Source organism: Spinacia oleracea, chromosome 6 (assembly GCF_020520425.1).
Source record: "Spinacia oleracea cultivar Varoflay chromosome 6, BTI_SOV_V1, whole genome shotgun sequence".
Lineage (NCBI taxonomy): Eukaryota > Viridiplantae > Streptophyta > Magnoliopsida > Caryophyllales > Amaranthaceae > Spinacia > Spinacia oleracea.
Window position 1 is genome coordinate 115,623,140 of NC_079492.1, and position 14,846 is coordinate 115,637,985.

General features: G+C 36.6%; 1 protein-coding gene across 2 annotated transcripts; it reads right to left on the reverse strand.

The window, feature by feature from the left end:
* Nucleotides 1-2,027: 2,027 nt before the first annotated feature.
* Nucleotides 2,028-14,047, reverse strand: LOC110800353 (F-box/LRR-repeat protein 3). Of its 2 annotated transcripts, XM_022005666.2 has the most exons (9): nt 13,298-14,045; nt 12,304-12,429; nt 12,065-12,169; nt 11,581-11,974; nt 11,435-11,503; nt 3,269-3,329; nt 2,832-3,126; nt 2,488-2,745; nt 2,028-2,333 (listed from the first exon to the last, which is right to left on the reverse strand). In XM_022005666.2, the coding sequence occupies exons 1-9, from the start codon at nt 13,931-13,933 to the stop codon at nt 2,289-2,291; spliced, it is 1,989 nt and encodes a 662-aa protein (XP_021861358.1). In that variant the 5' UTR covers nt 13,934-14,045; the 3' UTR covers nt 2,028-2,288. The 2 variants fall into 2 exon arrangements, with proteins under 2 accessions (XP_021861358.1, XP_021861357.2); XM_022005665.2 differs by having other exon boundaries at nt 2,028-2,745; nt 13,298-14,047.
* Between the last annotated feature and the right edge of the window lie 799 nt (nt 14,048-14,846).

Sequence of the window (14,846 nt, forward strand, 5' to 3'; positions counted from 1 at the left end):
TGTATGACAATGAGTCTATATATCGTAATGCTATTGAGGATTGAACTTGAGACTTTTCCTACGATATATGAGAAGCTACCATCAAACTAATCTTCCATCTGTCATATACCACGTATATACTAGTACATGTTTGATCACTTGATGTATTCGTAGCTCTTAGAGCAACATTATCAATGAACAAAAATAAAATGTCATCATCTTTTCTCTAACTTTCTCTCTCCTCCGCTTCATATGTCATGAACAACGGTACATTTTATTCCTTAACCATGAACCAAAGTAGAAGTTCATCCCTTTTTTCTTATCTCTTCAACATAAATATAACAAAAGTACAAAACTAAAAATTATATTAAAGTGAATGTTTTGTTGAGTACAAAAAATATAATTTCATGGTGGAGATTTTTATTATGTTTTCTGAATTTTAGATTTTGAAATAATGAAGCTCGCTTGTATTATCTTTATTTTCTCTCTCCTAAAATACCGTGTTATATCACTTGCTCAATGATTGTGCCAGAAGTCATCAACTCTTATTCTACAGCGGACGTTAGCTCAAACACTAATAAACGTTTTCAAGTGTTCCTTCAAGTATTTGATAAATCAAATATTGTTTTGTTCATTATTAGTACCAAAAGAATATTGTCCATCAAATATAAAAAAAATATTTTGTCCATGGCTAAGGTTTTGTTTTGTTCACCTTATTTTCTCTTATTTCAGTAAAAATAAATTTAGAAAAAATAAGGGTTGATCAATTAAGTATACTCCATCTGTCCTTTAATACTCGACCTGTTTTGACCGGACACGCTTGCCGATGCACAACTTTGACCACCTATTTCTTTAACTACATATTATAAAAACTTATAAAAATATTAATATTTTGAAAATATATATTAAGATGAAGCCAACAATATATTATATACTAACATTTATTTTCATATACTAGAAATAAAATAGGGTCAAAGTGAATTATGTGAATAGTACAAAAAGTCAAAGCATGTCAAGTATTAAGGGACGGAGGGAGTAATTTATAACTAAAATAAGTTTTGATAAGTTTAGATAAATTCAGTTAAAATAAGATAAGTTCCGGAAAAATAAGTAAAAATCAGGTAAATAAAACACACTCTAAAGATGATGTTAGTGTGCGTCTCTTTCAAATAATGGTAGATGATGAAATATTTGTGTTTATTTAATAAAATTACTATATATGTATAATGTATAATGTATATGCCCTTTTAATTTATAAACAAGAAAATAGTCACTATTGAAAATACAAAGTATAAAACTAAATGAACTTGGTATTTTAATATGGCAAGATTGGCATCCCAATTCGATCAGACTTGATACTCCGTACTAACCATTTTTCATATACTCAATAGTCCGTACTCAAAATTCGATCATATAAAAAAAGTATATACGATGTATATGGTTTGAATTAACTGCCAAATTGTCTTATTGAAAGGAAATTACATGGTCATAATAATCCATTAATCTATAACAGAACTATTTTGAGATGTATTTTATTTGATTCTGTTAATAATTGATCAACTTTTGGAAGACAAGATGAACTTATGTAACCCCACGCCAACTTTTAAAACAAGACAGGCTTCTAGATAAACAAGGATCCCAATTGTCGTCTCTCACACGTTTGATGAATTGTAGTGATGCTGGATTAAAATCATGGTATCACACTTCCCAATTTCGTCCGTCTGTCACTCCTATAAATCCCAAAAGCATTTCTATTTTCAGACTTACCCTTTCTCTCTCCTTTCCGGGTTTGGGTTACGGGGCCTGGTGTTCGTGGGCAGGCCCCTATTTAACAAGAACGCATACCCTGATCATAAGTACAAAACACAACGCACAAGTCCAACGTATGATATTTTTTAAGGAAGATTTTCGTGTTTTAGATGCCGGAGTAACGAGTCTGTTCTTAGGCGAAAGATAAGCTACCCAAAACGTCTCCTATTCGGGCAGGATATACAATGTATGAAATCTTGTCAACCAAGGTGGTTGACAATGACATCAATCCAACCGTATACGCTATCTAATCCTATATAATAACATTATCACAAAGTTGACAGACGTACAATAATAATAATTTTAATTGATAACAAAATTTCTGTTAAATTAAGTCCTTATCAAGTTGTTGTCCCTCATTATATGTAAAGATCATGGGATTTCTCATTTCTCATTAAAAATACAAACAAATCAGGGCAAAAGTGAAAGAAAAAAACTAAAATAAAATAAGTAGATGTGTTCTTCTGCCTGGTCCAAATGTAATGGGTCCTGAGTGTCTACTACGGAGTACTTTGTAGGTTCCAGTTCAATGGGTCTGTGTCAACCTGCTCAACTCATAAAGGAATTTTCTCAGTCATTTGTCAACCATCAAGTAGTACTCCCTATATTTTAATGCATCTTGTCTAGAATTCAATGATTCGGATTTTCTCGGTCATTTGTTATTAAACACAAGAAAAGGGATTTATCGAGGGAGATCACCTGAGGTTGAAAGGCTTTGTCTCTCCAGTGAAATATACAGCCGCGGCTCTCCATGTGATTTAGAAGAGATTGAGGAAGCATAGCTTTAAAGGATTCATGGATCTTCGCTTTCTTTAATCCCCTGCAGGCCAGCAAGGCTGCTGCTAGTCCATTTGGGCTCAGTCCGGCCAAATGTAATATCGTAATGTTCTGCAACGGGCTCCTGCTCGCTAATGCTAACAGCCCAGCGTCAGTAACTGAGCAATATGACAGATTTATCTGCCAACATGTGTAAACAAGGCCTGTCAGAGTTGTGTAATCAGGATAATGAATCAAGAAATAAAAAATAAGAGTTTGATCAATACCTGTTTGAGGTTTAAGGAATGACGAGCTAGAGGAATCATTCCAGAGTTGTTGATTTTGTAACACTTTTTTATGTCTAGTACCATAAGTTGCCCACATCCAGCAGCAATGGACGCTAGACCTTTTGATGTGATAAGCGAGCACCCTCTGGCTTCCAATGCTTTTAATCTCCAACATTTTGATAACGATATTAGAGAGACATCGGTAACTTGATCACAATATGCAATGTTGATCAACTCAAGAATAGGGCAGCCTTGAGCTATTGATGCAATGCCTTCATCAGATATTCTTATGGCCCTGATAATGAACAAAGCCAAAAGTTACCGAAAGTTACCAAAAGTATTGGAAGCTAATGTTATTTGAGTTTGCATTTCTGGAAAAGTATTTAAATGATTTTGTCATGAACTCAAGCAATCAATCTATTAATCCATCTATTTACCTGTATAAATCAATCTCTTTTAACTGAGAGCAACGCATCCCGACTTGAATCAGGCCTTCATCACTTTGTAGGAACATATAGATGCATAAAGCGGAATTTCAGGAAACAATTTCCTAACATCTATCACAGGATCTCATGCATAACAATAGTATAGATCAGATTAAGTCGAAAGAATAATCACCTTTGAAGCGTGTTCTCCCGTTCGTATGCAAGCTTCGAAGATCTTAGAGCCCCACTTGTTGCTCCTCTACTCAGTCCACAAGCACGAATTGAATCCCACGTATGCTAGTACGGAAGAGAACGATCACAATCTGTCTCTTGCTTTGTTTGGGATGTACGGCGTTTAGAGAATTAGAATTAGGGTTTTGGTGTTTTCCTTTTTGTCAGATATTGAATGAACGTGATTTCTAAATCCCTGACATTATAACTATTATAATGTGAGAGTTTTAGGTTAACACAAAACCAAAGCCCAACATTCTTCCCTTAACAGACCGGTTGCCATCGGGCCTTTTGGGCCCATTCCAATTAATGCTTATATGTGTGACCTTATAGGATTAATATATTTTAGTTGTAGGTCCAATCAATATTGTCCTGCTAATCACATTTATTCTCTAGCAAGCAAATATGATTACTAAAATAATTAACTTATTATCTTCATAATTAATTCCTATTTATATTTAGTAATTGCCGGAAATGTCTAAGGACATAATTCCTTCAATCTCCCACTTGTCCGAAGACAAGAACGCAATGCTAAATTCCTTAAGTCTCTTAATGCCAAAATTTGATAACACACTGTTATTCTCAAACTCTAGTTTCTTGATCGCCGAGTTCGAACTGTTCAAATAAAGATTAACTTTTAATCCCATTCCGCATGGCCATGCAATTTTCAGTTCTCGCTCATCAAGAGGCCCAGACACCATTCCTATCAAATAGGAGGACTTATTCACTCTTGTATGACCATAACTCCCACTCAATTCTTAGCCCACCTGATCATTGCCTTTATAACCTCCTTTTACGGCGCGGCGTTTAACAGCGTCAAAGTTAAACTAATTGTCTCGTGGTTATTAAGACATACTCATGTCTAAGGAATCCACTAAATATAGAAGTTTGATTCTACTTTTAGAATCTAGTTAGGTCAAGTCACAATGCATCAAGTATACATCCATATAATCAATTAGACATCCCTATGTCTCCATAGCCCATGGAACTGCACTATCAATTAATTACATGCTAGTCTTCTCATAAATCACTTATGTCCAATTTAGTGATTCAGACTAGGGACTTAATAAGTTGTGATTTCAGTTCACTTTAAAGGGTTCCATTATCAAAACGTTTTCGATAATCCTATTTGAAAACACAAGTTATTTGGACATTTTATTTAATACTAAACCAAACAATTAAATAAGAATGAACTTTTATTGATAAACATTCAAAGCATAATAAATGTCTTTACAATTGTAAACATAAAGTAAACAAACTAAAGCCATTCTCCCATATGCCTAAGCCCCATAGACCTAGTATGACTCTCATGCTTAGGTTGAGCAAGCGGTTTAGTCAGAGGATCAGCCACGTTATCCTCAGTATGAACCTTGCTTACTTTCACATCCCCTCTTTCAACGATCTCTCGAATAAGATGGAATCTCCTGAGCACATGTTTGGATTTTTGGTGCGATCTGGGTTCCTTGGACTGGGAAATGGCACCATTGTTGTCACAATACAACTCAATGCCATTTTCAATGCTAGGAACTACACCAAGTTCACTAATGAACTTTTTGATCCAAACAGCTTCTTTTGCTGCATCACTTGCTGCAATATACTCAGCCTCTGTTGTAGAATCTGCGATGGTACTCTGCTTAGAACTCTTCCAGCTCACAGCCCCTCCATTGAGACAAAATATGAAACCAGATTGTGATCGGAAATCATCTTTGTCACTTTGGAAGCTTGCATCGGTGTATCCAGTGGCAACCAACTCATTATCTCCACCATAGACCAAGAAATCATCCTTAGTCCTTCTTAAGTACTTAAGGATATTCTTTGCTGCCATCCAGTGCGCCTCTCCTGGGTTTGACTGGTATCTGCTGCACATACTCAAAGCATATGCAACATCCGGTCGAGTGCATACCATGGCATACATAATGGACCCTACTGCAGAGGCATAAGGAACATTACTCATGCGCTTGACCTCATCAGGTGTCGAAGGACACTGAGTCTTGCCAAGTGAAATGCCATGTTGCATGGGAATGAAACCTCTTTTGGAGTTTTCCAGCTTGAACCTTGCAAGAACCTTATCAATATAAGTCTCTTGGCTAAGTCCAATCAGCCTTTTGGATCTATCTCTATGGATCCTTATTCCCAAGATGTATTCAGCTTCTCCTAGGTCTTTCATGGAAAAACAACTTTTAAGCCATTCCTTGACTGAATCAAGCATGGTCTTGTCGTTTCCTATGAGAAGTATGTCATCCACATACAAGACTAGGAAAGCAATACTACTCCCACTCAACTTCTTGTATATACAAGATTCCTCTTCATTTCTGAGGAAGCCAAAAGATTTGACTGCCTCATCAAATCTGAGGTTCCAACTCCGGGATGCTTGCTTAAGCCCATAAATGGACTTCTTAAGCTTGCAAACTTTTCTTGGACTGTTTGGATCTTCAAAACCTTGTGGTTGTGTCATGTACACATCCTCTTTCAAGAACCCATTCAAGAAAGCGGTTTTGACGTCCATCTGCCAGATCTCATAGTCATGAAAGGCAGCAATCGCAAGAATTATCCTAATGGATTTCAGCATGGCTACTGGTGAGAAGGTTTCATCATAGTCAATACCATGAATTTGTCTAAAACCTTTTGCCACTAGTCTTGCCTTAAAGACATCAATGTTTCCATCTTTGTCCTTTTTCAGTTTGAAAATCCATTTGCAACCTATGGGTTTAACCCCATCAGGCAAAGCAACCAAGTCCCATACTTGATTTTCAAACATCGAATCCATTTCGGATCTCATGGCTTCAAGCCATTTCTTGGAGTCTTGACTCGTCAAAGCATTTGTGTAGCTAGTAGGTTCCTCATGTTCTAAAATCTCTATTTCAGAACTTTCAGTCAAAAGGAAATCAATATATCTCTTTGACGGAATGACAGTCCTACTAGACCTACGTTGGGGAACAACAGGAGAAGTTTCCACCTCATTAGGTTGAGGGACTTCGCATGGATTATCTCCAAGTGGGACGGTAGAAGGCGCATGAATGGAATGTACCGCCTCCTGAGCATTTTCATGCTGGGTCGTCTCTGACGAGGTGTGAACCTCATCCATTTGTTGCTCATCTCGAATTTCTTCGAGATATACATTACTCCCACTTGTTTTTCTGGAAATAAACTCCTTTTCCAGAAAGACACCATCGCGAGCAACAAACACTTTGTTTTCGCTTTGGTTGTAGAAGTAGTATCCCTTAGTCTGTTTTGGGTAACCCACAAAAAGACACTTATCGGACTTGGGTGAAAGCTTATCAGAAAGTAAACGTTTTACATAAACTTCACAACCCCATGTCCTTAGAAAAGACAATTTTGGAACTTTTCCAGTCCACATCTCATATGGCGTCTTTTCTACTGCTTTGGACGGAGCTCTGTTGAGTGTGAATGCCGCTGTTTCAAGCGCAAATCCCCAAAATGAGGCAGGAAGGTTAGCAAGACTCATCATGGACCGAACCATATCTAATAAAGTTCGATTCCTTCTTTCGGAAACCCCATTCAACTGTGGTGTCCCTGGTGGAGTCAATTGCGAAAGTATTCCACAATCTTTCAAATGATCACCAAACTCTTGAGATAAATATTCACCACCACGATCGGATCGCAATGCTTTAATTTTCTTTCCAAGTTGGTTTTGTACTTCATTTTGGAATTCCTTGAACTTTTCAAAGGATTCCGACTTATGTCGCATGAGGTAAACATATCCAAATCTGCTCACATCATCAGTAAAAGTAATGAAATACCCGTACCCTCCCCTAGCCAAAGTACTCATAGGTCCGCAAACATCAGTATGTATGAGGGCTAAAAGATCATTGGCCCTTTCACTTGAGCCTGTGAAAGGAGACTTTGTCATTTTCCCCATTAAGCAAAACTCACATACTTCAAATGATTCAAAATCAAATGATTTGAGAATTCCATCCTTATGAAGTTTCTCTATGCGCTTTGAGCTTATGTGGCCTAATCGACAATGCCATAGGTAAGTAGGGTTCAAATCATTTGGTTTGTGTTTCTTGTTTTCTATGTGATAGATATGGTTTTGTAAGTCTAGTACATACAAACCATTTGATAATTTAGCAGAGACATAGAACATACCATTCAAATATGCTGAACAACAATTATTCATAATTTGAAATGAAAAACCTTCCGAATCCAAAATCGGAATAGAAATTATGTTCTTGGTAATAACTGGAACGTAATAACAATTATAAAGTTCTAATATTAAACCAGAAGGCAAGCGTAAACTATAATCTCCTACAGCTAAAGCAGCAACTCTTGCTCCATTGCCTACTCGGAGATCCACTTCGCCTTTGCTCAAGCTCCTACTTCTTTTTAGTCCCTGCACATTACCAATAATGTGAGATCCACAAGCGGTATCAAATACCCAAGAAGCAGTTGTAGCTAAATTAACTTCTATGACATAGATACCTGAAGTTAAAGCACCAGTCTTCTTATCCTCCAGATATTTGGGGCAGTTCCTCTTCCAATGACCAATCTTGTGGCAGTGGTAGCACTCATGTTGAGCAGCTACCTTAGCCTTGGGAGTGGCCTTTGGCTTGGTTGAAGAGTTCTCATTGGCAACTACCTTGCCCTTGTTCTTCTTCATGGGAGCCCCTTTCTTCTTGAACTGCTTACCTTTACTAACCATTAGAACATCCTTATGTTTAGGTTTACTTGGTAAGTTTCTCTCAGCCTGAATTAGTGAACCATGCAACTCTTGCAGGGTAGCCTCCCCTCCTTGCATGTAGAAGTTCAACTTAAAGTTATGAAAATCTTCAGGCAAGGATCTGATGACTATGTCAGTTGCCAGGTCCTTAGGATAAGGGAAACCCAATTTCTCCATGGTCTGAAAATGTCCAATCAAATCGAACACATGCGGACCAACGGGCTTCCCCTCTTCCAACTTGGAATCCAGAAGTTTGCAGTTTGCTTCAAATCTCTCCAATCTAGCATTTTTCTGAAACAAAGTTTTCAGTTGCTGGATTATGCTGTAGGCATCCAGACCATCAAAACGTTTTTGATACTCTGGTTCCATGCAAGCAAGCATCAAGCATGTTACTTGCAAGGAGTTATCCTCTAGAGTTTGTCTAGCTCGCTTTTGAGCTGCAGTAGCATTTTCTGGCAAGGGTTCAGGGAGAGGATTGTCAAGAACACTTTCTTTTCCTTCCGCTCTGAGAACAATTCTCACAGCCATTTGCCATTGTAGGAAGTTGGTAGCATTCAGTTTGTCTTTTTCAATTAGAGGACGCAAGTTAAAAGTAGAGTTGTTTGCACCAGACATGATAACTACAATAAAAAAATAAAGCAAGATTCAATATAATGTTTATCAAAAGTAGCAATTAAACAAATTCAATTCACTACCACCCTTTATTCAAAATTAGAAGTCCCCATTGAATAAAGAATTAACCAAGATCCCCTCCCACTACAATCAAACGGACTTTGGCCCTGCTACTTTAATTTATAGTATTCGAGGTAAGTAAACATTTTACTAATTATAACTAATTATAACTCTTGGTAGACAGGTTAACAACTCTTTGTATTTTCCTATCTCTTAGCTTCAAAACCCAAAACTTTGTATTTTGATAGTTTTGTTGAGTTAAACCATACATTGACATGTAAGTTTCAAAAACCTACCCTACTATCCCCGGAATTATAAGCAACACCCTGCTTTGGCAGAACCTATTACTCATGATCTAAGGCTTTATAGGCGTTGTATGGAAAAGCACTTAAACTCAATATTATTTTGGGACCTAAGTTTACTATGTTGGTTAATTTAAAAGTGAACACATTGCTTTAAATAACCACATACATAAACTCAATAAGCATTTTAAGGCAATATAAAATGCATAAAAATTAAATGTGATCCTAGTATGGCCCCTAAAAAACAAGCTCAAATCTTCTTGGGTTTCTGTTCATCTTTCTTGGATCTCCATCCTTGAATTTCTGATTGAACCTTCTTACTCCATCGAGCTTATAATACGAACTTTATAATCTAATTTAAACTTTTAAATTAAATTACAACAATACAGAACGATGCGCAGATCGTATTTCAAAGTTTACAAGAATACAAAACGATACGCAGATCGTATTTTCTATCCTATTTTGGGCCATACTAGTCACGTGCCTGTAACAAAATATCATATATTCCATACACGCATATCATATAATATCAAAATATTATCATTCATTCATTTACTTAATTAAAGTAAATGACCCTAATTTACTATTAATCATATTAATAATTATCTTATTTTTAATTAATTAGCCTAACTTTAATTAATTAAAACAATTATCTTATTATTTTGATTCAACCAACATTTCAACGTGTCTAATGTATATATGGAATTGTTTGGTCAATATGCTTTGTAGTTTGCGGTACTAACGAAGTAAACCAAAACCCAATGGATCATGTATTCACGTGATTTTGAAAACCGAGTCACAGCACCACAAAACCCCAATTCAATTAGGTAGCGCCTACTTCATCAGTTCATCCCCTTCACCATAGAATACAACCACGTCGGAAACCAAGCAACAATTACGAGGTTTCTCCCGCAGCTTCGCTTTTCGGCATCGATCTAGTAGCAGCAACGGCAAAACGAGCCACCGCGCAGCCACCAGCACAGAACAGAGTCACCACGGAGCATCCACGCAACTGTTGCGCGAGCCCACCGATTTTCCCGCTTGTGCAGCCTTGCTCTACAACCCCGAGACCCCAGAAAACCTTGCCCCCGCACAAGCTGCGCACAATCCCCTTTTCTCCCACTAAATTCGTGCAACAATTTGCGTGAATTTGGTAAGATTTCAAGCAACAATTTGATTGAATTTGGGGGGTGTGTAATTTTCATAAAATTAGGGTTCATAGAAGAATTGGGCATAATTGGGTACGAAATCGAATTAAATAGGCTAAATAATCAAATTATTTACATATAAATTTCGAATTGTTCTTGATAATTTTCAGATTTATATTTACATGAAAATCGAATATTTTCAATGTCTTTATAAATTTGTACAATTAATCGTAATTAGTTGCATAAATTTAAGAAATAAATCAAAACTTTGTTGTGAAGCTCAAGTTTCGGGTATGGCAGATGTGTTTTGACGAGAGTACTTTGTATAAGATCAATATTTTATACAACCCAAACAATTTAAAATCAATATTTTAATTAATACATATATAATTTTCTGTCGTAATTGAATCAAAATAATCAAGAATATGCATCAAAAATTTAAAACTTTAATCATGATCAAAATTAAGGTATGCAAGGAGCTAACTGATACCACTGTAGGAACATATAGATGCATAAAGCGGAATTTCAGGAAACAATTTCCTAACATCTATCACAGGATCTCATGCATAACAATAGTATAGATCAGATTAAGTCGAAAGAATAATCACCTTTGAAGCGTGTTCTCCCGTTCGTATGCAAGCTTCGAAGATCTTAGAGCCCCACTTGTTGCTCCTCTACTCAGTCCACAAGCACGAATTGAATCCCACGTATGCTAGTACGGAAGAGAACGATCACAATCTGTCTCTTGCTTTGTTTGGGATGTACGGCGTTTAGAGAATTAGAATTAGGGTTTTGGTGTTTTCCTTTTTGTCAGATATTGAATGAACGTGATTTCTAAATCCCTGACATTATAACTATTATAATGTGAGAGTTTTAGGTTAACACAAAACCAAAGCCCAACATTCTTCCCTTAACAGACCGGTTGCCATCGGGCCTTTTGGGCCCATTCCAATTAATGCTTATATGTGTGACCTTATAGGATTAATATATTTTAGTTGTAGGTCCAATCAATATTGTCCTGCTAATCACATTTATTCTCTAGCAAGCAAATATGATTACTAAAATAATTAACTTATTATCTTCATAATTAATTCCTATTTATATTTAGTAATTGCCGGAAATGTCTAAGGACATAATTCCTTCACACTTATGCCAAGGCAGATCCCTAACTTAAAGCAGGAAAGCCTGGAGCATCTAGATATAGATTTTAGACCTGCAATAGGAGCTGTCATAAGCTTGCTACTAAAACAGAGTGCGAACGGATTTCCAAGCTGGTGTATAGAAGTGAACCTTCATCATCTATATTATTATCTGTTGCATCTAACTCCTCTAGGACTCGACACCGTTGTCCAATGAATACAAAAGCATCTGCAGAGATACGAGAGCAAGCCTCCATCTTAAGGGAAGTGAGAGCAGTACATGAACTTGTGATGCAGTCAATAGATACAACTGATATCTTACGGCAACATGTGATATCTAATTTTCTCAATTGAGTATGCTTCCTCACGATACAGGCAATGCCTTCATCAGTTACACCCGAGCATTTACTCAAGCTAAGCTCTCTGAGAGAACAAGACAAGTTTCCTATCATCCTCAATGCAGAACAAGTGACCGGGGAACCATCTAAACTAAGACATTGCAACATTGAGAAATTCTCAAGACATTTTGCCACGTCAAGTGTAACCTGTACTCAAACAAATAACAATTAACCAAACTATACCCTCTTAGATAACTTGTAAAATTGTGCATACATCACTTGGTGGTTGTTACTTACAGCTGAGCCATATGCTAATATAATTTCTTTCAGACATCCAGCACCTCTAGTCAAATTTGCTATACCAGTGTGACTGATGTTCTGACGGTTGGATAAATCAAGTGTCTAGTGGAGCAATAATATGAATAAAAAGCAGAGTCAGAAACCACGAATAAGTAGGTACGGAGTGTCATTTAAAGATATCGATCAGCCGAAATCGTGAAAACAGGAAAAGTAATTAGAAGCATGAAATTGCAGACCTTCAACATAGTGTGACCTTTATCAAGAAAAGCAAGCCCGTCATCATCAATGCCAAGACATCCCACTAACACTAGATCTTCTAGATAAGATAGTTGCAATATAGGCGTAAGGCTTTTCTCTGTAATCTGCAATACATGTTATTAAGGATGGATAAGTATTTTTCAAGCCCAAGATTAGTTATTGTGCAACGATATATTGCCCAAACAAGAAACGGAATTTGGCTATATAGGCTGAAGTCTTTTCTCAGTAATCTGCAATGCATGCTTACAAGTTACAAGCCGGAGCTTGCAATGGAAGAGCAGCTCAATCACATCACATAGATGCTTCGAAGAGAAAATTAGATAACTATCCCACGGACTCCTAATTTGACAAGTTTTTTGTAAGAAAACTAGATTAAGTCAAAATGTTCTACACCAGGAGCTTTGTATTAGCTAGGTAGCTTAGAAGGGTAAGTCAATTACTCATAGAGCCTCATTTGTGTCTGATATGTATCCAAAGTTGTCACGATAATGACATCTGATATGTTCGAAGTACTACGTAAGAGATATATGACTTGCTTACGCTAATAGAGGAAATCTTCCAATTGTGCAACAGTGAGAATCATGCAATATTATGTTAGATGACTCTACAATCTACTCTACATTCATAAGGGTAATCATTAAAAACAAAGTCTACAAACAGAAGTCCTCTAACATTATATTGCATGATTCTCTCCTAGTGAGCTCACAAAATTCCTCATTCACACTTATAGAATGTAATATTAATCTCTAAGTCAATTACTCAATCAACCAATAACATAATTCCATCAAATATTATTTATCCATTTAACCAAACATTATGCCACTTTCAATTTCCAATGCAATACCATCCAGTTATGCAGTATAAATGAAATACTACTACTTCTGCCCCATTTTAATCTTTCTACCATAAACATTCGATCATAAAGCCGAAACTTTAACCATACATTAATTTTAAAATGGGAAGAGCAAATACCGGGACATAAGACAGATCCAAGCTGCAAAGGTCCTTGCATTTGAGAGCAAGAAGACCAACCCCTAAATCAGTAACCCTTAAACACCATTTCAGACTAATCCTCTTCAATTTCTTACACCCAACAGCAATACACCCGATTCCCATATCTGATACCCGTTTACACCTCACCATTAACAACCTCTCCAAATTCCGGGCCCGGGAAATGGCGGCGGCGGCGGAGTCACTAAGTTCAGTGGCATTACTAAGGTCCAGCTCCACCAAATTCGGGCATTTTGATACCAGATCCGAGACCCCTAACCCGGTAACAAACCTGCATAAAGTGAGCTTGAGGGAACGCAAGGCGGGTCCTAAAGACGACGCCGTTTGGAGTTGAGAGTCGGTGATGCGGGGGCAGAGAGAGAGGTCGAGATGAGATAGGAAGTGGTAACGACGGAGGACGCAAGGGAGGAATTCGGGTCGGAGGAGTTTGGCTGATCCTCTGTGTTTTGATTCGGCGGAGTGGAATGATTTGGAGGAGAGAGAAAATGATTTTACGGCGAGGTGGTCATCTTCGATTGAGAGATGATCGAGGATTAAGAAGAGGATTTCTTCGTTGAGGAGGTCAAAGTAATTTTCTTGCTTCATGGATTTTGCCATTAGAGGTTTGTTGGAGTTGGATAGAGAAAATGGTGGGAAGTACAGAGAGAAGTACTTGCTTTTTAAAAGGAAAGGGAAGTAATGAATAATGATGATGAGGGAGATTACCAATACTACCCTTGTCCCTTGTGCCGTGAGCAAAATCGGACATCCGATTCGATTTTTAAATGTCTAGAATTTGGTAGAGTTGTTAAAACAGTAAGAGGTCGTTTGGTTGGAGAAGGGGAAAGGGAAAGAGAATGAGAATGGGAATCAAGGAGAATGGAATGAAAATTCTTTGTTTAGGAATGTTGTTTGGTTTGTCTATTTTTCTCCTCTCTCTCTCCTAAGTAAGATAATAAATAATAAATAATAAATAATTATTAATTAATATTTATTATTTATTATTTATTACTAATTATTTATTAATCATTATTTATTATTTATTTATTATTTAATATTCATTATTTATTATTAATTATTTATTATTAATTATTTATTATTAATTATTAATTACTCCCTCCGTCCCGGAATACTCGACCCGGTTTGACCGGCACAGAGTTTAAGGGACTTGAATTGACTTATTTAATTTAATAGATAGTACTACCTCCGTTTCTTAATGTTCTTTACGCTTTGAAATATGTGTCCAAAATATGAAAACTTTGGTCGTGGATTCTCACTGTTATACATCAAAATGTTATCATGTAAGATATTGTTAGATTGGTCTCGTTATGTACTTTAATATATCAAATTTTTATAATTTTTCCACATACGAAAATGGATATATAAGTCGTTAAATATTGCATTGGAGTCCGTGCAAATAGTAAGCGTAAAGAACATTAAGGAACGGAGGTAGTAGTTGATAGTGGGGTATTATTTTAATGTAGTTAGTAGGAAATCACTACAAAAAAACAGGATTCATAGTGACGCTTTT

Excerpts from the sequence above, each read along its gene's own strand:
- LOC110800353 (XM_022005665.2), bottom strand. The coding sequence starts at position 13,933 with ATGGCAAAATCCATGAAGCAAGAAAATTACTTTGACCTCCTCAACGAA. Across the intron at positions 12,430-13,297 it reads TGGATCTGTCTTATGTCCCG|ATTACAGAGAAAAGCCTTAC; the intron begins GTATTTGCTCTT and ends CATGTATTGCAG. Across the intron at positions 12,170-12,303 it reads AAGGTCACACTATGTTGAAG|ACACTTGATTTATCCAACCG; the intron begins GTCTGCAATTTC and ends TTGCTCCACTAG.